This window comes from Erythrolamprus reginae, chromosome 2 (assembly GCF_031021105.1).
Source record: "Erythrolamprus reginae isolate rEryReg1 chromosome 2, rEryReg1.hap1, whole genome shotgun sequence".
NCBI classification, from domain to species: Eukaryota; Metazoa; Chordata; class Lepidosauria; order Squamata; family Dipsadidae; genus Erythrolamprus; species Erythrolamprus reginae.
This window is the reverse complement of record NC_091951.1, coordinates 219,433,236-219,458,876: the sequence shown is the minus strand read 5'-3', so window position 1 is coordinate 219,458,876 and position 25,641 is coordinate 219,433,236. Positions and strand designations below refer to the sequence as shown.

The window sequence follows — 25,641 nt, the reverse complement described above, 5'->3', positions numbered from 1 at the left end:
TATTCTTTAATTGAAATTGTGTTTTCAGTGTGCCTAATGGTAAACTATCAAGTGACAATGATTAGATTGATCTCAAATTTCAAGTATACAATTGGTTACAATGTCTTTATGGGTTTTTTTAGGAGCCAATGGCTTAGCTAATCCACGAGATTTTCTTGTGCCGGTTGCCTGGTTTGAAGATTGCCAAACAGCTGAGGGTTACACAGTGATCACCAAGTACCAAGGGAAACTCTTTGAGGCAAAACAGGTGGGAAGTTACAATTTAGAGAATTAAGAATTTCATTAAAATTTAGTTTGGAGAGGTTCAGATATTAATCTAGCCTGCAACTAGGCTTTTCTTCAAAACAAGTGAATGTTTCTTTCAAAGCACTTTCTAACTTGAAACAAAGCTGAACATTTCTGGAATTCAACACTGAAATTCATTTTTTGGGTGGAGGAACTGAAAAATATCACAAAGACACATTTTATGTTTTACCTTTCCCCCTAGCTAATAGAAAAATATAAAGCCTTCCCTGCACAGTATATTTTATTCAGGGAAGACAAAGTGCTTGTTTTTAACATAATTAACAGGAAAAGCAGGGAATTTGGGCGAGGTATAAGTCAAATTTAAAGCAGAATCTGTGACTTAACTGCAGAAAGAGCTAGTATAACTGGAATAGCATCAATGATGGAAGAGGAACATATGTATTGATGATGTTGCCCTATCCAAGGTTCCTGCGATCACCTTTTGCGATCTTCTTATCAGAAAGTCAATGGGGAAGCCAAATTAATTTAGCAACCATGTTACCAGTACTAACTTAACAATTTCAATAATTCACTTAACTACTGTGACAAGAAAGGTAGTAGAACGGGGCAAAACGTACTTAAAAACTCTCTTGCTTAGCAATGGAAATTTTGGACTCAATTTGAGGTCTATATCCATATTACAGTGCAAACAGTTATTCCAGTGGTGGGGTCCCTTTTGCTGAATGTGTTCAAATCTATCTCTGTCTGTCTAAGATGCCTTAATATGGATTGCTGCCCTGAACGGGACCTGGCCACCTGGCTTCATATCCCAGCTCCATGGTTCTAGTCACACGCATAAGTGAGATGGACATCTCTGTACAATCATCTTTTCCTACTTCCAAATTCTATTGACACTTTTATTACTTATTTCTTCCTGTATTTATGCATCTTTGCATTAATCAGTAATCTATTTTTTTGTCAATCAGAAATTAGATATGAGTTTTACAGCAAAATACTAACGTTCATCCATCTCTTACCCCAAATGCTCTGATTATCTTCAAGCAGGGTGCTCTGCTTTCCTTAAATATTCTGTTTTCTTTTCAGCAAATATTCAACATTTAAAGGCTGCTGACTTTACTCACTACTTAACTAACTATGAATTATCTATTTATTTATATTTTGGTTTCTAAACAACCCATCTTACTCAAAGAAGGCCTCTTTGTCTTGTTTTATGAATTTGTGCTTTGGGGTTGGATACGTCTGTAGTTCTCAAGAATCGACCAAAAATGGTGAAAATTGTTCTATTTCTAGTAACCTTGCTTTAGATGAGGATGTGTGCTTGCTGCATGGCAATATAAAAAGTGCTTGATATACCTAGTCATAACAAATAGAAGACAACAATGAAAAATCATTGACTTGTTGGTAATCAAACGACATACAAGTTTAATAAATGGTATTTAAATTATTTAAAGTTGTGTTTTTAAAGATCAGAAAATACAAATGGAACTAAATGGTAATCCTATATCTCCTAACAAAATACTTAGTAGTTTATCTGCCTTACTATGCCAGAGTTTTCTGCATGCTGTTTAAGATCCCATCCAAGATTATTTAGGCAGAAGTTGTGGAACTTAGAATAACTTTGTCACTTTGAATGTATGCTAATTGACATATATTAAAATGAAATTTCATTTCATACAGCTCTCAAAGGGCTCCAATATATACTACATAAAAATGAATGAATGGATATGCATATACACAGATATATTATGTGAAACAGAGAAATGACACAGTTTAGTTCGGACATCTATATGTACAGGGCAAGAGAAACAAATCTCGTTTCAGATGGATGGCATAGGGAACAAAGCTGTTGCAGAATCTGGTAGTTCTGCTAGAAATGCCTTGAAACCTCCTCCCAGAAGGGAACAATAGAAATCTAACAATGCTTTGACCTCTAAGCACATAACATGTATAAGCAGTATCCTGAATAACAGGAAGCAAGCTTCCTATAATAATATAATATAATAATATAACTTCCTTCAGAAATTGTGGGAGCTTCATCACTGGAGGCTTTCAAGAAAAGACTGGACAGTCAGAAATGGTGTAGAGGAGTGATGGTGAACCTTTCTTCCCTCGGGTGCTGAAAGAGTGTGGGTGTGCGCTATTGCACATGCGCGAGTGCCCACACCCATAATTCAATGCCTGGGGAGGGTGAAAACACCTTCTCCCCCCTCCAAGCCCTCTGGAGGCTGGAAATGGCCTCTTTTCCCAACTTCTGATGGGCACGTGTTTCACCCTCTCCAGGCTTCAAAGGGTTACCTGGAGCCGGGGGAAGGTAAAAATGCCCTCCTCCATCCCCCTGGAGGCTTTCTGGAAGCCAAAAACACCCTCCCAGACCCTCTGTGTGAGCCCAAACTCAATTGGATGGCACACGCATGCACGTTGGAGCTGAGCTAGGACAACGCCTCATGTGCCCTCTGATATGGCTCCACGTGACACCTGTGGCACCCATGCCATAGGTTCGCCATCACTGGTGTAGGGTCCCCTGCTTGGACAGGGGGGTTCGACTAGATGACCTACAAGGTCCCCTCAAACTTTGTTAATCTGTAATCGGAGAGACGAGATTGCAGGCAGAAAATTTAATCTGAAATAGAAACACAGAAATATAGAAGATTGATGGCAGAAAAAGACCTCATGGTTCATCTAGTCTGCCCTTATACCATTTCCTGTATTTTTTCTTAGGATGGATATATGTTTATCCCAGGCATGTTTAAATTCAGTTACTGTAGATTTACTAATCATCTTCTCGGCTCTCTTTACCACTCTATGGACTTTCTATCTGAGACACTACTGCCAGCAAACCAAATAGTGATGTAGTTTGTTAAAACGCTCTTACTTGTGCCTCTGTAAAAAAGCGGCCAGGACAGAAGGAGAAAGATGTGATGTCCTCATCCGTCACAGGAAATGCAGATGCTGGTTTGCATACTTCACTAAGGATGACATGGGGAGAGAAAAATTCAGATTGTCAGTTATCTGCACTCCCAGATACTTAATAGGGTTGACCATCTCTACAGCTGCATCCTTGATACTGAGTGGAGTATGACCATGCCGGCTCTTTCTAAAATTATCTCCTTTGTTTTATTAACATTTAGAACCAGTTTACTTTTGTTGCACCTTTATTGGAACTATGGGAGTCAACAAAATGAGTTGCGGGTTTTCCAGTTTTCTTCCGCTGGTCAATTGCCAATGTATGATGAAAATTATTGGCAGATAATTATATGCTTTATTTATGTTGTCAGCTCATGAGCTCTGCCCTGTTCCCCCGAGTGATTTTTGTTTAATGTGGTTTTGTATATCAGATATTTTCCATATCTTAAGTCAAATATCGACAAACCCAGGCGCCTGGTCGCCAGTGGCGCCTAGAAAATGTTGTCTGGCGCCTAGAAAATGTTGCCTGCTGTACTGTATGTATACAGTATATTTTTCCCGCCTTGTGTTTACGCCCAGAAATGGTACATCTTGGCTTCCGTAGCTCCGCCCATCAACCTCGGAGCGAGCTGCTTTCCCAGCGTCCCCTGCGCTTGCGTGCGTCTCTCCCTCCCCCCCTTGCCTCCATTCCGCCTCCTACTCGAACCCCTTCACTCCCCCCCACCGCACACAGACGCTCCGATCTTGGCCGCTCACCCGCCTTCGGAGAGAAGCGGAAGCCCCTCCCCTCCCGGCGTGAGGTTTTGTTCATTCCTCCTCCGGCCGCGTGCGCGGTGACTTCCGACCAGTAACCCCTCCTCCCCCCTCCCCCCCTCACCCGCGTCCCCGGCCCGGTCTCCCTTTCCTTCTTCTCTGTTTCGGTTTCTGACTAACGGTCTCCCCTCGGATCCCGACGGGAGTACAGCAGAGCCGGCTCGGCGGAGCCAGGCCTGCGCCGGGGGGGAGGGGGTGAAAGCGATGTCAGGTGGAGACTCGGCAGCTGCCGCGGCCTCCCCTCAGCCGTTGCCCTTCTCGCTGCCCAAGCCTCCCCCCCTGATGCAACTGAACCCCGGCGAAGGCGTGCGTCCTGTGGGACCTCCCGGGCCGGAACAGTCGCCGAAAAGCGCTCGCATGGGTGGCCGGCCGGACTGGCCTGCCGGGAAACCCGTCAGTCTTCTGGCGCCTCTCCTTCCGCCGCGCGGGGAACCCGAACCGCTCCTTCCCTTCGGGCCAGTAATCTCAACCACACCGGACTACGGTGTGGTTGAGATTACTGCATTGGCTCATCATTTTCGTAAACAGCTATCTCCACCTGAAAGTGATGACCAATGCATTCACTCACTCCTCAATGAGTGGTATGAGTTTAAGGTCCTTGGAAAAGGAAAGAAACTGTGTGAGCTTCTGGATTTGGCACTCTCCAACACCGAGAGATTTCCAGTTCTGGGAAACCTGTTGTCGATTGTAGCGGTGCTCCCTGTCTCAACCTCATGTTGTGAAAGAGGATTTAGTTTGATGAACATGGTCAAAAATAAATTCAGATCAAGGATGCAAGAAGAAAGTTTAAGTGACTTGTTTATGATCACCATGAATGGGCCATCTGTGAAGGCGTTTGATCCTGCCAAGGCTGTGGACCACTGGTACTTCAGCTCTAAAATCACAAGGCATGTTCATGGCCACAAAACGCAAAGTGAAAAACACTAGAATGTTGCCTAAAATCTAAAATATCAAAATATAATATTTATTATCTTTAAAAGTAAAATGTTGTTTATAACGTTTGTAATGTTTTTTTTGTTAAATTAAAAACCAAGTTTGCTTAAAAAAAATTCTGGCTCCTAAATTTTTTGGCTGGCTCCTAGATTCTGAACAACTTTGTCGACCCCTGTCTTAAGTTACCTGTGTTGTTTAATCTTACAGAACTGCTCTCCCTTCAACGTTGTGGCTTGGCATGGGAATTACACACCATACAAGTACAATCTCAGCAATTTCATGGTCATAAATTCTGTGGCTTTTGATCATGCAGTAAGTTCTTGTTACGTCTTAGTTCTGATCTTAGAGTACTTTGATTAGTGCTTTTGATTAAACAAAGCAGACTTCTGATTTTAGGAAGCCTCAAATTACAAGTTTCTGTTTTGTAATTCACCCGGAAATCAAAGAATTTAATTATGATTTACAATTCTGACTTAAATGTAATTGATTTTTCAGATTAGCATAATTGTTTTAATAATGGCCAATTCCCCCCTACCTTACTTTTTTTTTAGGATCCTTCCATCTTTACTGTCTTAACTGCAAAATCAACCCGTCCTGGAGTGGCAATTGCAGATTTTGTTATATTTCCACCCCGCTGGGCTGTGGCCAACAACACTTTCCGTCCACCTTATTATCACAGTATGTATGTCATTTTTGCTGTGTGATTTCACATACAGATAGTCCCCAACTTACGGTCACTTAACAACTGCTGGAAGTTACGTCAGATCACCTCAAATGTTAGGAACAAGGAATCAGGACTGCGTGTTAACTTCCAGTTAAGCTGTTTTATTACTTATGCATATTCCTAAGAACAGGAATGACAAACTCACGGCCCATGGGTCACCTCCATCGCATGCTGTCCACGCCCATCTATTTTAGTGAAAGATTTGCAATACGCCACATGATGACATATCGTCATGAGTTTGATACCCCTGCCTAAGAATCTAGTCAATGGCCACCTCTATGATTCCAAGCTGATTCCTCTTGACACTGCCCCCCCAGCCTCTGCTTCTCCTTCTCCTACACCAGGGGTGTCAGACTCATGGCCCGTCATGTGCTGGCCACACCAACCCCCATTTTAGCAAAGGGGGGGAAAGTTGTGATACGTCACGTGATGACATGTCCATTACAAGTTTGATATCACTGTCTTACACACCAAAGCTACTTATGACTCATTTTCAGTTATATTAGCTGTACATACACATTTGCTTCTGGGATACTTGGCAACTGCCTCACCTTTATAGCCATTGCAGTGCTCCACAATTACGTGACTACATTTTGTGATATTTTCTGCCAATTTCTGGCATTTACTTCCAGTTTCTGGCAAAAAGAGCTATTGGGAGAATTGGATTTTTTTTAAAACAATAAAATTAATTTAAGAGCTATTAAAAAATGGTTGTAATTTTAAATCTAATCATGTGCTGCCTTGATTTACAATCCAATAATTTGCAGCTGTAATTCCAGACTCAGTTATTGTTTTAAGTCGAGGGTTATCTGTACTGGAAGATACAGAAAAATTACTAACTGAATTTAATAACTAGGCCAGACATCTGAAAGATCCCTGATAAAAGGCTGAAAATTCCAATTCTTGGAAATACAGTATATCCCAAAGTGAAGGGAGGGAAGGAATACCCTGCTCTTTGCTTGTTCTGAAAAACAATGCCCAATGGGACTTTGGACAGTTCTGGTTCTGTATGACTAACTGCTAAATATCAAATCTATAGTGGTCTTCTTTATGTTTCAAACTCATGCCAGAGTTAAGCTACTACGATTTAATTGATCAAATCTCAATAAATTTAAATCAACATTTTTTATTTTAAAAAACCCACAGGAAACTGTATGAGTGAATTTATGGGCTTGATCAAAGGGAATTATGAAGCAAAGGAACAAGGATTTTTACCAGGAGGAGCCACTCTGCACAGCATGATGATACCACATGGACCAGATGCTGAATGTTTTAAGAAGGCCAGCACTGGCAAGCAAGAACCTGAGAGAATTGCAGAAGGAACTATGGTAAGTGTTTGGAAAATCTAAGAATTTTTGCATTAATGTGGAAGTTGCTGTTATGACCCAGGTGGTCAAGGCAAGGCAGGCCTCTAGAGAGTCCTTTATTGCTCTAAGTAAATGTTCCAACAAAAGGCCATTCAACAACCAGTAAGGCTCTATCCCACACTATCCTGAAAGCAGCCAGCCTCAAGTCCCCCAAACCTGCATACAAAAAAAAAAGGCCACAGAGTAGGAGCACACTCACAAGGCAAGGTCTAGGGTCCCAGGTCCGGTCCACTGGGCTAAGTGAGTCCACGATGCAAAGACAAGGCACAAGACAGTCCTCAGGGCAAAGGCAAGAGACAAAGCAACAGCCAGGAAAGGCAAAGCCAGACTTCAAGGCAAGGCAAAAGGAACGAGTGAAAGCCGGGGAAGTGTATGCAGAAACAAACTATTGTTCCAGGCAAGGACTAACTCAACATGGCTTCTCTTTAAGTCAATCCATTCCAGGTATTTCTTGAGAGAAGGGATGGGGCCACCTCTTCCTGAGTAAACTCATAGCCCTTCTTTGTGCAAAAGTGGGGGAGGCAGCTGTTCTCCATCAGAGGGGATCTGCTGCTTGTCAGCACCTCTGCCTCTCAGCAGTCCATCCTCCCTTATGTTTATGAAGACAGGCAGCTCTCCATCCAGTTGACCACTTCCTCCAATGCCTAAGGGGCCTGGGATAGCGTCCTCATCACTGGTCTCCCAAACATACCAAGGGAGCTGTGCCATCCTCATTGGACACATTCAACTCCTCTTCCAAACTGGGCTCCGATGGGGCTATGACAGCTACCCATACCATCTCAGTGGTTAGGATGCTGGGTTTGTTGGCTGGTAAGATGACAACCCAGTTTGAGACTTGAGCACCATATGACGGGGTTACTCCTGTTACTTGCCCCAGCTCCTGCCCACCTAGCAGTTCGAAAGCATACAAATGTGAGTAGATAAGCAGGTACCTTTTCAGTGGGAAAGTAACAGCATTCTGTGATGTCATGGTGGCCATGTGACAACCGAAATGTCTTTAGACAGCACTGGCTCAGTGGCCCTTGAAATGGAGATGAGCACCACTCCCTATAGTTGGCAATGATGAGCAGAGTAAAATCTGCAGGGACTCATCCTGCCCACACTGGAACTGAGAGCCTTTTCTTTTCACAATTTTTTAAAACACAAGTTATAATCTCACAACTAACTGAAATATTAAGACGGGGAAAAATATAGTGTCAATGTTGACAATCCTGTAGAGAACTGTTCACATGAATGGAAATACAGCTAGTTTATTTTAGCATGTCTGGCTTTAACTCTGATTGTATGTATCACCTTTACTCTGAAACACTAAGACACTCTAAGCATCAAATTTATTAAAGAAAATATTTCCTGTTACAATTTTAAACTCTGCTGCAAAAGTACAAATCTTTGCAATTCTCATATGAATGCTTGTTGTCCACTGCGCTCATAGAATAACCCATGTTACTGTACAGTAATACTTCCTGCTAAACTTGCTTTAGTTAAGATATGCTCATAAAGTAAATTTTTGACAATGAACTCAATAATTCCTAATTTTTCTCATGTTTTATTATGTATTAAAATCTAAATTACCTGCAAAATTGCATAAAATATAACAATCCAAATGATAAAATAAGCATCAACATAATATAAACGCAAAATAGTAATAACATGACTTAAATCAGTTAAAACAGTGTACAATAGGTAAAGCATTATTATTTTTGGTTCATTTCATTCCAACCAAACCTCTTACTCTTACAATATGCCTTCTGTTTTTTCCCCAAGGCCTTCATGTTTGAATCTTCCTTTAGTTTGGCTGTGACCAAGTGGGGACTAAAAACCAGCTTGGACAAGAATTATTACAAATGTTGGGAAGCACTGAAGAGCAATTTTAATGCCAAATGTAAATGAAGACATCAGACGTATCCTCATCCAGTTTCTTCATTCCCAAGTAGTTCAAGAAAATCATGGAACAATATCTTAACCATCTTGTGTGAAAATCTGAAAGAATGAATGTCTAGCAACTGAAAAAATAAAATAACTAATGTGAACATATAAAATTGTCCATTATGAAATTGGGAATATCTGTAAATCCATCATATCATACCCAGTATAAAAAAACCAATCTCCCCATCATTCCAACACAAGAAAACTTAAGTTTGATTTAACAATGTAAACTTATGTTTTTGAAGAATTTCTTTTATAAGGTGATTTCTCAGATACAGAATATATTATTGATCTCAAGAGACAAATTGTCATTTGGGGAGCGATGCATAATCTCTCATTTTGAGAAAAATCTATGTTTATCTTCAGTTTAATTTTCTACAAAATATAGCAGATATTTCTTCTGCCTATCTCCTTTGCAAAAGGAAATCAGGAAAATAGCTGTAATTTACGTAATTTAATAGCTGTCATTTAAGAATGCCATTAAATCACAAGGCTCATTTCCAGGGCTACTAGTTCACTTCTTTTTTTGGAAAAAGCAAGGAAGATAGGAAGAAGAATGGGAGAGGAGGTTAAAAGAGAGAAACGGCATATTTTTTGTCTTCTTAAAACATATACGGTTAGCCAAAACAGTACATCAAAATTCAGAGAAAAAGGTGCTATGGCCCAAAGTTGCAGAAAAGATGGATTGGAAAGGCTCAGGCAAGAAAAGGGAGAAAGACTGAGTCCGAATGGCAGACCGCAATGCAATAGGGCAGTGATGGCGAGCCTTTTTTCCCTCGGGTGCTATCATGCATGCACGAGTGCCCACACCCATAATTCAATGCCTGGTGAGGGCGAAAACAGCTTCCGCCACCCCCCGGAGGCCCCCTGGAGGCTGGAAACGTCCTGTTTCCCAACTTCTGGTGGGCCCAGTAGACTCCTGTTTCACCCTCCCCAGGCTCCAAAGGCTTCCCTAGAGCCTGGGCAGAGTGTAAATGCCCTCCCCCATCCCTCCGGAGGCTCTCTGGAAGCCAAAAACAACCTCCCAGAGCCTCTGTGCGAGCCTAAAATCAGCTGGCCGGCACACACATACACGTTGGAGCTGAGCTAAGCAATGGCTCACGTGCCAGCAGATATGGCTCTGTGTACCACCTATGGCACCCATGCCATAGGTTCGCCATCACTGCAATAGCAGAATTTTTTATTTATTTATTTATTTATTTATTCATTCATTCATTCATTCATTCATTCATTCAATTTTCATGACGCCCTTCTCCTTAGAGTCAGGGCAGCTTACAACGTGTTAGCAATAGCACTTTTTAACAGAGCCAGCTTATTGCCCCCACAATCCGGGTCCTCATTTTACCCACCTCGGAAGGATAGAAGGCTAAGTCAACCTTGAGCCGGTGATGAGATTTGAACCGCTGACCTACAGATCTAAAGTCAGCTTCAGTGGCCTGCAGTACTGCACTCTACCTGCTGCGCCACCCCGGCTCTTGTGGAGAGAGAAGTGATTTCAGGAACATGTACAGTCCATGTAATCTGGAACCTTATATTAATTCAAGGTTAGCGTATGTTCCCTAAATTTCTATTAAGCGTCAGCTGGAATCCTACTTTTCACAATTGCTGGTGGAACACATAACCTCTTGCTAGAAAGATCAAGCTAAAATAGCAACTGACCAGCTTGACTTTATTACTCAAAATTACTTCATAATTTGTTTACTAGAATACCATTTTTTCTATTTTATTGTTTTAAATGTATCTGAAGGAGCCTTTTTTATTCTCCCCAACATCCTTTATTAATTTCTAAGTGGTTCTGACTTTTGGTGTTCATGACAGCATCTATAAATCTAGGCCACCTGTATGTATTTTTAATTACTTGCTTTTTATATTTTATATTCTATGTACTGTACTTTTTAAAAAAATCTTTCCAGGCTAGTAGAACTTGAGGAAAAGATTAGGTGAAGGGGATTACAATTTTGTTTGTCAATAAGATAACTCCAAAACAGAAAAGGATCAAGTGTAGGATTGGGCTAGATCAAGACAAAGACTGCAGAGAAAAATATTTCCCCAAAACTTTCTGCAATGCATTCCAGCACTGGACAGTTAGCTAGAACTGATACTGTGAGAAGTGACTTTGAGGTTGGGCAGGAACGTTATTTGAGTCGAGACCGACATGGTTGGTTTGGAGATTATTAAAATGTGCTCCAGAGAGCACTGATGAAGACTCTCTTCCCAGAATGTGAGAATGAGGGGACCTCTCTACTTTTGCAAGGGGTTGCAAATGCAACTCAAGTAGAGTTGAGACGTTGCCTTTCTGATTGCCATTAGGACAGAGCCACGTAGGCTAGAATAATTTGTTTAGGGAATAGCAGGGATGAATGTCGGTAAATTAATTCACACAGAGCTAAGCCCTCAGAGGTATTTCCACATGATAGCATATCCTGGGGTGTATATGGAATCAGAATGCAGGAAAGTGGATGCAAACAATTGTGCCAATTAGTGTTTTTAAAAAAGATTTATATATAAACTGTCTTATCTACTACTGTGCCCATCATACAAAAATGGTGTTTATTAGGCTCTATATTGCTAGAGACTGAAAAACACATATGTTTATTAATTTTATTTGCTGCCCATCTCATTTCAAAGTGACTGGGTGGCTTTCAGCATTAAAAGCATTAAAATCATAAAAGAAAAAAAATATTTCCAATATAAGAAAAATGGAAACTACAATGAAAAATAAAATTCTAGTTAAAAATGGGAAGGGAAGGAACAGGATGTGCAGGAAGAGAATTGAGATAGCCTCTTAATTCATCCATGATGCTCCGCTGTTGTGATGCTCCCAATCTGGCAGGGCAAAGTCTTCAGGCCCTTATGGAAGGTCACAGGAGAGGGAGTCAATCTCATCTCAAGTGGCACAATGTTCCACAGGCCAAGCGCCACAGCAGAGAAGACTCTTCTGGATCGTGCCAACTGGGATTCCTTGACCAATGGACTGAGCTCACAGCATGCCTCCTCTGCCAGTGCGAGTGGGTGGGCTTGTTCCAATGGGGTGAGACAGTTCATCAAGTAACCTGAACATGCAGGGATTTAAAGATAATAATCAACACCTTGAATTGTACTTGGAAGCAAACCGGCCTCAAGGCAGTTCACAGAGTAGTGGTGTTACATGGGCCACCCAGGGGCCCCAAGAGTTGTCCTCACTGCCACACTCTGTACCACTTGAAGCGTCTGAATACTCATAGTACATGGAAATGCAAACATAACCCTCGCCAAAATTGCTTAAAAAAAATACACATGCCCCAGGAACTGCACAGCAACTGTGCAGGGCAGCCAAATAATCCCAGGAAAAGGCAGGACTGCTTTAATGAATTGCAGGTTGATGCCATACTCCTGGCTTCATGGACTCCCAAGCACTTTATGACTCTTGCTTGTTAGGATTTATGGGTTCCAGTAACTTTTGCTGGGGCTTGTCTGGTTATTTTCTTGCCCTGGTGTGGCATTTGGGGTGCTGGGTTAAGACAGAAGTACAACTGGAAGCTTATTTCGGAAGCTGCTAGTTTGTTACCATTTTGGCTCCTCTTCATGGAGCCTTTATGATTCTGAATCTGAAGTATGGTACAATTATATTTTAATTCAAAATACTCAGCACAGTGCAGTATTTCTGAGAGAATTCCTTCACATCATCTGAATCAGGTTACAGAAAGTTCAGAACACATTAAAAAAGAAATGGTTCTATCATACAGAAATGTAGAGCTGCAACAACAATGGAGTATTTTTGGAGTATTTTTTCACCGTCACTAATGCAGAAGGAACTTTTATGAGAAAGGAATTTGTCAGATATTTGAAACCTGTAAGTTATGATGTGAACAGTTCAAGATGAAAATACCCACATCCTATTGAAATAAGAAATGAGAGGAACATTATGTTTAGGAATCATAGGGATGTGGAAAATCAATCACTTAAGGGCTGGATTTCAATGAACTAATTATAGGCCATAATAGGAACTGGGGAGGAGAAATAGTTTGCTTTGTTTTTAAAAAATAAAAATTGTTATTAATTCAACAGGTCTCATAAAATAATACTCTTGACATGGAATAAGCCATAATTTATTAAGGTTTATTTTGAAAGTAGACTCAGAGAGAAATGGTTTCTCCAACAAGATTTCCATACATAGTTTCACACATAGACTTAATAGCCAGTACGGTAGCCCTCCTCATATCTGCCTTCTGATTTCAGTCTTTCTTTATAAGCCTGCACAGAAACAGAAATTCCAAGGATTAAAGTCATTTCAAAATAGAAACCTCCTTTCAAGCACTGAGCAGAATCACAGAGGAAGCAGAGTTGGAAGGGACCTTGGGGGCCTTCTAATCCAATTCCCCTGCTCGATCCGATGATTTATATACCCATGATGGCGAACCTGTGGCACGCGTAATTGTATGGGAAGACAATGCAAGACTTTGTCCTGTGTCAGCTCCATCGTGCATGCACATGCTGGCCAGCTGATTTTTGGCCTTTGGAAAGGCAGTTTCGTCCCCTGAAGCCCCGGATGCAAAATCCCCCAACGGACAAACTGGAATTTTGGGAAAACGCACTTCCGGTTTGCCCGTTTGAGCATTTTTTTCACCTACAACAGTGTTGGGTTCATACCAGTGTGGTCCAGAGAGCCACCTCGGTATCAACCCACTGATTTTCCGTTATATTTTTTCCGGCCTCTTTGTGTGGAAGAAGCCCTCAGCTGTGCTTCGGGTGAAGAATAAAGGTCAGCATTAAGACAAGGGTGGGCAAGAGGGCTTCTTCCGCACGGAGACACCGTAAAAAAAATCGTGGAAAATCAATGGGTTCATACCGGGGTGGCTCTCTGGACCACACCGGTAGGAACCCTCCACTGCCCGCCAGGCTTCAGAAAGGCCTGTGCGCATGTGCAGTGGGCAGTGCAAGGGGGTGGGTGCGCATTCAGGGGTGAAGGGAAGGGGCGTGGGCTCGGGCACGCAAACCAAAAAAAGATTCGCCAACACTGACCTATATCACTCTGAACTCATAATTGTCCAGTCTCCCCTTAAAACCCCCCAATGATGGAGCACCCACAACTTCTGCAGAATAAGACAGCAATCCTTATTTGGAGAAAATCCAACTAATAATGCAAATTTATGAGTTAGCTTTTTGTTTTATTAAAATATTTTATACTGGTCTGTTTAACATTACAAGGCAGTTTAAAAAGATCCCAGTACTAAACATGAGTAGGAATAAACTAAATGTAGACTCTTTAAGCCAGGGGTCCCCAAACCCGGCAAAATTAAGACTTGTGGACTTCAACTCCCAGAATTCTCCAGCCAGCTTTGCTAGCTGGAGAATTCAAGGAGTTGAAATCTACAACTCTTAAAGTTGCCAAGATTGAAGACATCTGCTTTAAGCTAGAATGTGTTGATATTGTTCTTCATTTTAATGTTTATTTTCACATGGTCCAATTGCCTGCCTAACAACAAAAAAGGATTATGACAAATATGTTTGAAAAATTGGATATAACTACGGTAAATTGGATATAACAGTGTAAATTATGTTACTAATCAAGACTGGGATTATTAAATGCTTGTTTCGCAGAACTGTATTTAAACTTAGGAATTCATTTTAACAATTCCACTTAAGTTTAGTTTAATGGCCACACTTCCCCAGAAAATACAGTGAGTGTTCCAAGTTACAAAAGCACTTGGAAAAAGTGACTTACGATCATTTTTCAGTTGCAACATTTGCAGCATCCCCATGGTCATATGATCAAAATTCAAATGCTGGGCAACTGGCTCATATTTATGACCGCTGCTGTGTCCCAAGGTCACATGATCATTGTTTGCAACTTTTTGACAAGCAAAGTCAATGAGGAAGGCAGATTTAATTAACAACTCCTTAAAACCCACCTTTGCCGTCAGGCATGGGGGAACTGAAACATCTTCCCCTGGGCATGTTTAATTTATATATGGTATGCTTGTGTGTATGTCTGTTAGTATATGGGGTCTTTTTTAAATCTTTAATATTTTAAATTGTCAGATTATTTATGATTTGTTTCCACGTGTTGTGAGCCGCCCCGAGTCTTCGGAGAGGGGAGGCATACAAATCTAAGTAATAAATAAATAAATAAACCAGGTTACCAAGTTATCAACTGTGGTGATTCACCTAACCACTGAGTCAAAAAATGAAGCAAAGCTCACTTAACAAATCTCTCACTTAACAACAGAAATTCTGGGCTCAACTGTAATTGTAAATCAAGGACTACCTATAAATGAATAAAAAATCTGGAAAACTAACAACTAAAGAAATAAAAATACTGCAATTATTAAGAAGACCTAAAAATAGTTAACAGCAATGGTATTTATACTACCGTGTTTCCCCGATAGTAAGGCAGTGTCTTACTATCTTTTTACCCCCAAAAGCCCCACTGTGTCTTACTTTGGGGGTATGTGTTATATTGTCCCGGGCACCGGGGCCGGCTCGTCTTTGGGCTTTGGCCCGGGCGAGGCCTCTTCTCCTCCAGGCGGGCGGGGTTAGGCGGCGTTGCGCGGCAGGCGCGGCTGCCCGTCGGGCCCGGCCTCCATCCCTCCTGCGCCGCGGCGGGGCCGGTCCGCGATGTGCGTCCTGGGGGCGCCCGGCTGGCCAGCTCCGGAGGCTGCGGCTCCTCCCGCTGCTGCCCAACGCCGAGGATGCCCCGCACCCAGCCCGGCTACGGCAGCAGGCAGGCAGGCAGCCCCAGGTGCGGCGGGGAGAGCAAAGGCGGCTTCGGCCCGGGCGAGGCCTCTTCTCCTCCGGGCGGGCGGCGTTAGGCGGAAGACGCGGCTGCCCGGAGGAGAAGAGGCCTCGCCCGGGCCGAAGCCACCTTTGCTCTCCCCGCAGCGCCTGGAGCTGCCTGCTCTCCCCGCCGCGCCGGGCCGAAGCCGCCTTTGGTCTCCCCGCCGCGCCTGGGGCTGCCTGCCTGCCTGCTGCCATAGCCGGGCTGGGTGCGGGGCATCCTCGGCGTTGGGCAGCAGGCAGGCAGGCAGCCCCAGGCGCGGCGGGGAGAGCAAAGGCGGCTTCGGCCCGGGCGAGGCCTCTTCTCCTCCAGGCGGGCGACGTTAGGCGGCGTTGCGTGGCAGGCGCGGCTGCCCGGAGGAGAAGAGGCCTCGCCCGGGCCGAAGCCGCCTTTGCTCTCCCCGCCGCACCTGGGGCTGCCTGCCTGCCTGCTGCCGTAGCCGGGCTGGGCGCGGGGCATCCTCGGCGTTGGGCAGCAGGCAAGCAGGCAGCCCCAGGCGCGGCGGGGAGAGCAAAGGCGGCTTCGGCCCGGGCGAGGCCTCTTCTCCTCCGGGCGGGCGGCGTTAGGCGGCGTTGCACGGCAGGCGCGGCTGCCCGGAGGAGAAGAGGCCTCGCCCGGGCTGAAGCCGCCTTTGGTCTCCCCGCCGCGCCTGGGGCTGCCTGCCTGCCTGCTGCCCAATGCCGAGGATGCCCCGCGCCCAGCCCGGCTACGGCAGCAGGCAGGGAGGCAGCCCCAGGCGCGGCGGGGAGACCAAAGGCGGCTTCGGCCCGGGCGAGGCCTCTTCTCCTCCGGGCGGGTGGCGTTAGGCGGCGTTGCGCGGCAGCCCGTCGGGCCCGGCCTCCATCCCTCCTGCGCCACGGCGGGGCCGGTCTGCGATGCGCGTCCTGGGGACGCCCGGCTGGCCGGCTCCGGAGGCTGCGGCTCCTCCCGCTGCTGCCCAACACCGAGGATGCCCCGCGCCCAGCCCGGCTACGGCAGCAGGCAGGCAGGCAGCCCCAGGCGCGGCGGGGAAAGCAAAGGCGGCGGCGGGAGTAGCGGACGCCTCCCTCGCTTTTAGTACCGTGTTTCCCCGAAAGTCTTACTTTCGGGGTATGGCTTATATTAGCCGACCCCCCTGAAACCCCCCATATGTCTTACAATCGGGGGGGTCTTACTATCGGGGAAACACGGTATCTATGTGGCTTGATTTTTTGCAGCAGCAATAACTAAAGACAATTCATTGTTTGGTTACCTACAACTAAACTTCCAGGTCTCCTGAGTTCAGAAATGAGCTGTATCAATTGTCAGAGGACCTGGATCTCAAAAGGTCTCCACTTGTCAGCCCAATGAGACAAACACCTTCCATATAGATATTTCCAAGCACAGAACTTCACAGAAAGGTAGCAATAAAAGAGAATATTTTTAGCTCAGGGTTGAAATGAGAGATCCTTGGTCCTCTCTGAGCTTGCTTGTTTTCTTGCACATCTTCCGGTCACAATTCAAAGTGTTGGTAATGACCTTTAAAGCCCTACATGGCATTGGGCCAGAATACATCCGGAACCGCCTTCTACCGCATGAATCCCAGCGGCTGATAAGGTCCCACAGAGTTGGCCTTCTCCGGGTCCCATCGACCAAAAATGTCGTTTGGCGGGCCCCAGGGGAAGAGCCTTCTCTGTGGCAGCCCCGGCCCTCTGGAACCAACTCCCCCCAGAGATTAGAACGGCCCCCAGCCTCCTTGTCTTTCGCAAATTACTTAAGACCCACCTTTGTCGCCAGGCATGGGGGAGTTAAGTTATCCTTTCCCCCTAGACTATTATAAGTTATGCATGGTATGTTTGCGTGTATGTTTGTTTTTTTATAATAAGGGTTTTTTAGTTGTTTTTATTAATTGGATTGTTCATGTTGTTTTACCACTGTTGTTAGCCGCCCCGAGTCTGCGGAGAGGGGCAGCATACAAATCCAATAAATAATAAAATAATAATAATAATCTTCATTACCCTAACTAGGTAACATCATCAGTGCTATATTCCAGTCAACATCAGGAATGTTGAAATCACCCATAACCACAATATCTCCCTTTACTGCCATTGGGTAATTTCATCCACCATCTTGTTGTCATATTCCTCAGATTGCCCTGGAGGCCTATAGATCACCCCAATTCTAATGACAGAACCATCTTTATTTTGCATGCAAATCCAGATCTTTACATGTATTTTGAATTAGTGTTGTTTTTAGACTTTCTTTAACATAAATGGCTACTCCACCTCCCCTTCTCTCTATTCTATCCTTCCTATACAGTGTATATCCTGGTATGGATATTTCCCATTCATTAGAATCCTTAAACCATGTCTCAGTTATGGCAACCAGATCCAAATGATCTCTAGATATTATGGCCATTAACTCACAGAGCTTGTTGCTCAAGCTTCAAGCATTCGTGCACATTACCCAAAGAACATTATTTTCATTATTAGTTTGCCCCTTATCATCAACAACTACATCTATTTTATAAGCTTCCAGAAACTGATTTATCCTCATTGGTCAGGGACAGAAATCATCCACATCAGTTACATCTCTGTCCCCTTTACCTAGTTTAAATGCCTGTCCAAAAAAGATCTGAATTCCTCACCGAGCACCTGGGTACCTCTGTATGATGGATGCAAACCATCCCTCTTAAACAACTCCCTATTAGACCACCTACTGACATCATGACTTACATAGCCAAAACCTTCAGCTTTACACCACTGCCTTAACCACACATTAAACTCTCTGATACAAGTTGTTTTATCCTCCTGGCCACAAACTGGTAACACCTCTGAGAAAGTCACTGAATCAGTTATTTTACCCAGCTCCACACTTAGACATTGAAAATCTCTTTTTACTACATTAACATTTCTCTGGCACAAATCATTTGTGCCAAGATGCACCACCACACCAACATTTTTACCTTTACTCACAGCCTTGACAATGTTTGTAATCCGCCTCCTGTCCCTGCTGGCAGTGGCCCCTGGGAGACACCTCATCACCTTCACCACATCCTTACTCTGTCGCAAATCAACACCTCTAACAGTCGAGTCACCCACAAGAAAATGTGTCCTCTTTTTATTTCTACTAACTGCACTATGTTTCTATGCTCCTCCCAGTAGAAACATCCTAAGACTCAAGAAAACACAGGAAACGTCTCCAACATACAATGTAAGAACTGCAACAAACACTATGTAGGACAAACAGGCAGAATGCTGGCAGAACTTCAGATCAACAATCCAGTAAATCCCCAATCAAGAAACTGCCAAAGAGCTATCAATCAACAGGCCAACCAAAAAAATCTCTATGACTACCACCTCACCCACACAGACAGGCAAGACACCAACATATATACTGACAGCAAACAGCACTGATGTTGTGGCATGGTGGTTCGAGTGCAGCACTGCAGGCTACTTTAGCTAACTGCTAGCTGTAGTTCAGCAGTTCAAATCTCAAGGTTGGCTCAAAGTTGACTTACCCTTCCGAGGTGGGTAAATAGAATAGAATTTTTTATTGGACAAGTGCAATTGGACACACAAGGAATTTGTCTTTGATGCCTATACTCTCAGTGTGCATAAAGGAAAAGATACAATCGTCAAGAATCATAAGAATAATAATAGACAGGGTACAAATAAGCAACCCATTCTTGCTAATGAGGACCCATATTGCTGGGGGCAATATGCTGATTCTGTAAACCGCTTAGGGTTGTAAAAGCACTATGAAGTGGTATACCAGTCTGAATGCTATTGCTGTGTTACCTAGTTAGGGTAATGAAACATCTGCGAGTCTGCGGAGAGAGGCAGCATACAAATCTAATAAATAATAATAATAATATCTGCAAGAAAACAAGCAAGCTCAGAGAGCACCAAAGACCCCTTCAAATAGAAAAGTAGCTATTTGTCCAGCTCTTGGAAGAAATATAATCCACAAAAACAAAGGGGACACCGTGCATTATGCTTCATGTCATTTCCTAGGTTTTAGAGACACTTGAAGCATTTACAGGCAGGAAGTCACTTCTATCAGCAAACAGCAAAAAGTAATGTAAACTTTAAAAAGTTTAAAGCTCAGCTTTAAAGCAAGCTCAGAGAGCACCAAAGACCCCTTCAAATAGAAAAGTAGCTATTTGTCCAGCTCTTGGAAGAAATATAATCCACAAAAACAAAGGGGACACCGTGCATTATGCTTCATGTCATTTCCTAGGTTTTAGAGACACTTGAAGCATTTACAGGCAGGAAGTCACTTCTATCAGCAAACAGCAAAAAGTAATGTAAACTTTAAAAACTTACCCTGCTGGATTTGAAGGCATAATACCAGAAAATAAAGGGCCCTGCTCCCCAAAGAAGACTCAACAGGGAGCTTTTAGGAGTAAAACGATAACTAGGATTCACGTTTTGCCTCCTGGCATAATCCCAACGAACTACAGCATCATCTACCTAAATCAAAGAGAAGGGGAAAATGGCCCGTTACACACCGAGAAAGAAGTCCATTACGGCACCTGTGCCCACGTTAATGCCATCAATGGTTTCGTGGCTTTTTTCCCCTACACCACCTACTATAAAAGCTCGGCAGATTTTTAAGACTCGTAGACTTCAAGTCTCAGAATTCCGCAGCCGATTTGGCTGCCTGAGGAATTCTGGGAGCTGAAGTCCACAACAGGCAGAGGTGGGCTGCTAAGGTGGAACGGGAGCGTGTGCTCGCCCCCGTGGCTCTGGGCGCTAGCGGAGTCCTGCGCAATTCTGCTGCTGCACCTGAGCAGGTAGCGAAATCGCGCGCGGACACCTGCCCAGGTGCAGTAGCAGAATTGCTCTGAACTCCGCTAGCGCCCAGAGCCACGGGTGCGAGCACACGCCACCGTTCCACCTTAGCAGCCCACCTCTGACAACAGGGGTCTCCATTAACCGTGGCCACTTTAAGCCCGGAGGACTCCAACTCCCAGAATTCCCCAGCCAGCTAAGCGCCCGACGCCTCCCTTTCGGGAAAGAAGCCCCGCCTGCGACTCACGAGTTGCTCCGTCCGTCGAGGGTCATTAAGCCGCAGCCAGTAGTCGCGCTTGATGCGGGAGCGGAGAGCGACCCGCTCGGCTTCCACCCGGCGTTTCTCGGGGGTCCATTGGTATTGTTCGGGGTCCAGCTGAGGCGGCAAACTCGCTAGAGGCGCCGGGCGATATTTGGTCGCCAAGCGGGAGACGGAGGACACGACCATGGCCGAGGGCAAAACATAGGCTCGGCTTGCTCTTACGCGCATGCGCGCGCACGGCGCTTGGCCTTTCCTTTGCGCCACAGAGCTAAGAAAGTGGAGAAGTCCATGCACGAAATTCCAACAAACGATTGCGAAACCTTGAATCCATTTCATAGTTGCGGTAATAAATAGGAGACAAGAGTGTTTTTCAATTTTGGCAAATTTAAGACGTGTTGACTTCAACTCCCAGTACGCTGTATAGTATAGTATTGTATAATACACATAGTTCATCTAACCCCCAAATCTTCAACCTTACATTATGTACAGTCGACCTCACCCCATTCCTAAGAGGTCTGTAAGGGGCGTGCATAAGTGCACCATTGTGCCTACCGTCCCTGTATTACTGTCCTATTGTCCTCATTTATCTGTACTTATTTCGCTTATGTTTATTCCTATACCTGCTATCTTGTACATGTTTGACAAGTAAATAAATAAATAAAAACTTGGCTGGAGAATTCGAAAGTTTAGGTTCACATATCTTAAAAATCGCAAAGTTGGTGAACACTATCATCTGAGAACCTTATTTCAGGTTTATAACTTTTTATTATACATTTTAAAAGCTGTGCAAAAAATAAGGCACACTGTTAAGAGTGACGTCTTCCTGGCCAGTTGCAGCAAACACTCTTTTTATATAAGACTAGACTGGTTTCCAGTTCCAGGTCAGAGTATGATATTCCTACATGCTGTTATTCATTGTGCTAAGGTGGAATGGGGTGGCGCAACACGTAGAGTGCTGTACTGCAGGCCACTGAAGCTGACTTGTAGATCTGAAGGTCAGCTGTTCAAATCTCATCACAGGCTCAAGGTTGACTCAGCCTTCCATACTTCCGAGGTGGGTAAAATGAGGACCCGGATTGTGGGGGCAATAGCCTAGCTCTGTTTAAAACGTGCTATTGATAACATGTTGTAAGCCGCCCTGAGTCTAAGGAGAAGGGCAGCATAAAAATCAAATAAATAAATAAATATAAAATAAATATTCAGGGCAAGAGGAGGCAAATATCTGAGGCTGTACAAATGTTGTAGATGCTTAAACCCAGGTACTGAGTTTGTAATTGCAGCAGCATTTTAGAAGGGAAGAGGGAAAATGAGTAGTGATGGAGTACGCTACATCAAAAGGCCTGGCTATCTCAACCAATGCAGGGGTTCTTGGATGGGAGCAACAAGATGAATGTCACAAATTGTTAAACAATACAAAACAGAGGCAAGGCACTCTGATTTTATGCACCAAGTTGGCAAATAATGACATAGTTTTGATTATTTCCACAGGATCTGGCTTTACAATCTTGCATTCCTGCAATGCCCTCTGTTACTGTGCCATTATATGGTGATATTGCTCTTAAGGTTGTGGCCAGTGGATAAAGTGACCGGATTATAATTTAGGTAAACCGGGACACCATTGCTGGGGGGGGGCAACATTTTGTGTGTGTGTGTAAAAATACCTTTAGGACAGCAGCCACAGGTGTGGGGGGTGGGTTCTTCCTGGCCTGGACAGTGCAGGGCCGCTTGCTGAGGAGGTTAGCTGCTCCAGCGGTGTCTGTGGGGAGGCTCAGGGCCCCCGTCTTGTAGGCATGGACGAGCAGGAGGGCCGGGTGGGCGAGGGGCGATTCCCATGCATATTCCATGTGGTCAATCTATATCAGGTGTCCGTACCTTCATTTGAGGAGGCGGGGACAGGGAGGAAGAAAAGTCCTTGGCCACTCCACCGAATGGGGAAAGATTTGGCTATATTTCTTTATTTACCACTCAATGTGGGAGAGAGAAGTTAAAAACGTATCAGAGCTAAAGCCGTGAGCGATGGCAACAACGCCTCAAAGCAACCCCGATCGGCCTCCCCTCTATTTCTTCCAGTCTATTCCCCTTGTTCTGTTTCGTTCCTCCATTTAATTTTTGGCGCAGCTTGGCAAAACTTCTGTGGGTGTCGCCATCGGGCACTCCCAACCAACCAGAACTGTACGTTATTCTCCAAAGCTAAGGTGATCAGACGACCCATTTTTTAAAAATTGGGACTTTTTAAAAACGCAGTGGGACAAATTGCTCAAAAGCGGGACTGTCCCACCAAAAGCGGGACGTCTGGTCACCTTACCAGTGGAACTTTCTCCAATTTCATAGTGAGGAAAGAATGGAGGGTCCTTCGAATCTCATACCAGCAACAAGTCTGTGGCAGTGGTGGGATTCAATTTTTTTTTACAAATGGTTCTGTGGGCGTGGCAGGGGAACAGTACTGCAAAATCTCCATTCCCTCCCCACTTCAGGGGAAGGATAACATAAAATCCCGATTTCCTCCTGATCAGCTGGGACTCAGGAGGCAGAAAATAGATAGGGGTGAGGCCACTCAGACCTGGTATTCTCCGAACTACTCAAAATTTCCGCTACTATTTCTTCAGAACTGGTCAGAACCTACCGAATACCACCTCTGATCTGTAGCATGTCCCAAAGGTGCTTTTTTAGAGCTGAAGTAGCTTCTTCAGGTTGACGTATTTTATTCTCGTATCTCTCCTTCTATCCTTTTCTTGATATATTTTACTACATGTTTATTCTCTTCAACCTTCATTTTGTATTGGACAAAATAAAAAATAAAATAAAAAATAAAATAAAATAATAAAATAAAATAAAATAAAATAATAAAATAAAATAAAATAAAATAATAAAATAAAATAAAATAAAATAAAATAAAAAAGCAAAATATCTTCAGAGAAAAACCAGAAAGTCTAGTTGCCTTTTGAAAAAGCACCTTTGGGACAACTATGACTTGGATGACTGAGAATCTCCACAAATGAGCCTTGGCATATTGTGTAGCCTCTGCTTCCAGCCTCTTACCTCTTTCTTCACTTTGGACACAAGGCAGCCATTTTCCAAGAAGAATGAGAACAGATAAACTAACAGGAGCTCATCAAGGAAGATCATGCAGGTGTCTTCAATAAATTTTTCCTATAAATGTAAAATATATCATCTGTTAACAGAGAAAATAGAATACAATAGAATAAAAACATGTATAGAGCAGAAGAATTGTAGTTCTGTGTAGGATAGGGGAAACCCCCCACCCCACCCCCACCCCGGAGATCTGCCCTGCCTCTACTCTCCTTGCCTTTCGAAAGGGGTTAAAAACACATCTAGGCCGGCAGGCTTGGGGACCATGAGTGATAGCTTTGTTCCAGCTAATAGTATCAGTAGCTGAGGAAGCAAGTTGTTGCCACACTTATGTTCATTTTTGCTTGACTCTGCCAGGCAGCACGATCCAGGTTTTTTTACATGATTTTCCTCTGACTTTTAAACATTTTAATAAATTGGTTTTTCCCCGATTTATTCCATTTTTTCATGAATTCCCTGATAATTCCTTGATTTCCCTGTTTTCCATGTTTGCTGGACACTCTGTAGGTATCATTGTTCTACATTAATTCCTTAACATTTAAAAAAATATCAGAAGGAGTTTGGTAGCACCTTTTAATAAAAATTGTTAGCTAGTAAAGTTGCTTCCAAACTCTTTCTGAGTTTTTGACGTAAACTAAAATGGTTCTACTCAATTTTTGCTTAGGGATTGTATCTATGCCCCTTAGTTTAATAATGTTTAATTAACTTCTTTCTGATTAGGCTCAAGTCATGATAGCAAATCCTCTTGCTCCTTCAGGTCAGGAAATTAATGGAAGAGCCATATGTGTCAGAATTTCTTTCTCAACAAATGTTGAGGTAGTTAAAGTTTCCCATTACTGGTACTTCACATCTCTTTGAAAAATCTGCAATTTGATACTTTCTTCCTTGGGTGGTCTGTAAAGAACAGTAAGAAGGGAGTTGGTTTTTTTCCTTAGAAATGCATAATTCTTACATTTGTGGAGACAAAATGCTCATTGAAAAGAAAATATTTTTCTTCCAGATTAAACCAAATACATTGATTTCAACATTCTGACCTTCCAAAACTAATTTGGGCTAGACCATCCCCCAAATGCCCACAAAATGTATCCTGTGGTAAAATATTTTTAAATGGTTGCAGGAACTAGATATGGCTAGTCTATCAAGCAGAAGGACTAAAGGTGTTATGATAGCAGTTCCACACTACTTGAGGGGTTGTCATACAGAAAAGGGGGTTGACCTATATTCTTCAAAGCACTGGAGGATAGAATAAGAGGTAATGGATGGAAACTTGTTAAAGCGTGTTAAAAATCCAACCTAGAAGCAAGGAGAACTTTTCTGACAATGAGAACAACTAAACAATGGAATAGCTTGCCTCCTGGAGTTGTAGGTATTTCATCGCTGGAGGTTTTCAAAAGTAGATTGAAACAACCATTTAATTATTATTATTATTATTTTTGAAAAATACTTTATTTATTTACAAGAATAATTAAAAACAGGGAGGGGGATTGGGGGGAGGGGGGACAGAATGAAAGGTTGGGGGTAGGATAGGGTAGGGGGGGGAGAATTCAAAAACAAAACATATTATAATAGAATTGTAATACAAGTGAGTTATAGTACACAAGTGTTTTAGAAAAAACGTAATAACTCTTATTTTACTATTTATATTTGGAAGTAACTCAAATATAGTATTCCTTAGTATACATATATTGACATTAAAGTTTTAGTTGTAAAGAGGTGGAATAAAGAAAAAGAGAAAGGGAGAAAAGAAAAGAAAAAAGGAATATAAAAAAAGAAAAGAAAGAAAGAGAGAAGAGTCTGCATTTAATGCAGACATTTTTATGGACGACTTTTGTTTAATTGTGGAGTGGGGAGTATGTGGGTGATAT

General features: G+C 43.3%; 3 protein-coding genes across 5 annotated transcripts in view; 1 reads left to right on the top strand and 2 right to left on the bottom strand.

The window, feature by feature from the left end:
• HGD (homogentisate 1,2-dioxygenase) overlaps positions 1-9,026 on the top strand; it is a 29,224-nt gene extending 20,198 nt beyond the window's left edge. For all 3 annotated transcript variants that reach the window (XM_070741913.1, XM_070741914.1, XM_070741912.1), the window contains 5 exons: positions 123-247; positions 5,104-5,208; positions 5,448-5,574; positions 6,767-6,948; positions 8,752-9,026. In XM_070741913.1, the coding sequence (XP_070598014.1) occupies positions 123-247; positions 5,104-5,208; positions 5,448-5,574; positions 6,767-6,948; positions 8,752-8,877 (665 nt within the window). In that variant the 3' untranslated portion in view covers positions 8,878-9,026. The remainder of the gene's footprint in view (positions 1-122; positions 248-5,103; positions 5,209-5,447; positions 5,575-6,766; positions 6,949-8,751) is intronic.
• The window catches only part of CFAP91 (cilia and flagella associated protein 91), a 514,242-nt gene that overhangs the window by 176,681 nt on the left and 311,920 nt on the right, over positions 1-25,641 (bottom strand). The window lies entirely within an intron of this gene.
• On the bottom strand, positions 12,986-20,919 carry NDUFB4 (NADH:ubiquinone oxidoreductase subunit B4). The gene is made up of 3 exons (XM_070741916.1): positions 20,672-20,919; positions 19,957-20,103; positions 12,986-13,146 (listed from the first exon to the last, which is right to left on the bottom strand). Exons 1-3 carry the CDS (start codon positions 20,912-20,914, stop codon positions 13,084-13,086), a joined length of 453 nt encoding a protein of 150 aa, XP_070598017.1. The 5' UTR covers positions 20,915-20,919; the 3' UTR covers positions 12,986-13,083.

Excerpts from the sequence above, each read along its gene's own strand:
- NDUFB4 (XM_070741916.1), bottom strand. The coding sequence starts at position 20,914 with ATGCGCGTAAGAGCAAGCCGAGCCTATGTTTTGCCCTCGGCCATGGTC. Across the intron at positions 20,104-20,671 it reads CTCGACGGACGGAGCAACTC|GTAGATGATGCTGTAGTTCG; the intron begins GTGAGTCGCAGG and ends TCTTTGATTTAG. Across the intron at positions 13,147-19,956 it reads ATGCCTTCAAATCCAGCAGG|GCTTATAAAGAAAGACTGAA; the intron begins GTAAGTTTTTAA and ends GTTTCTGTGCAG.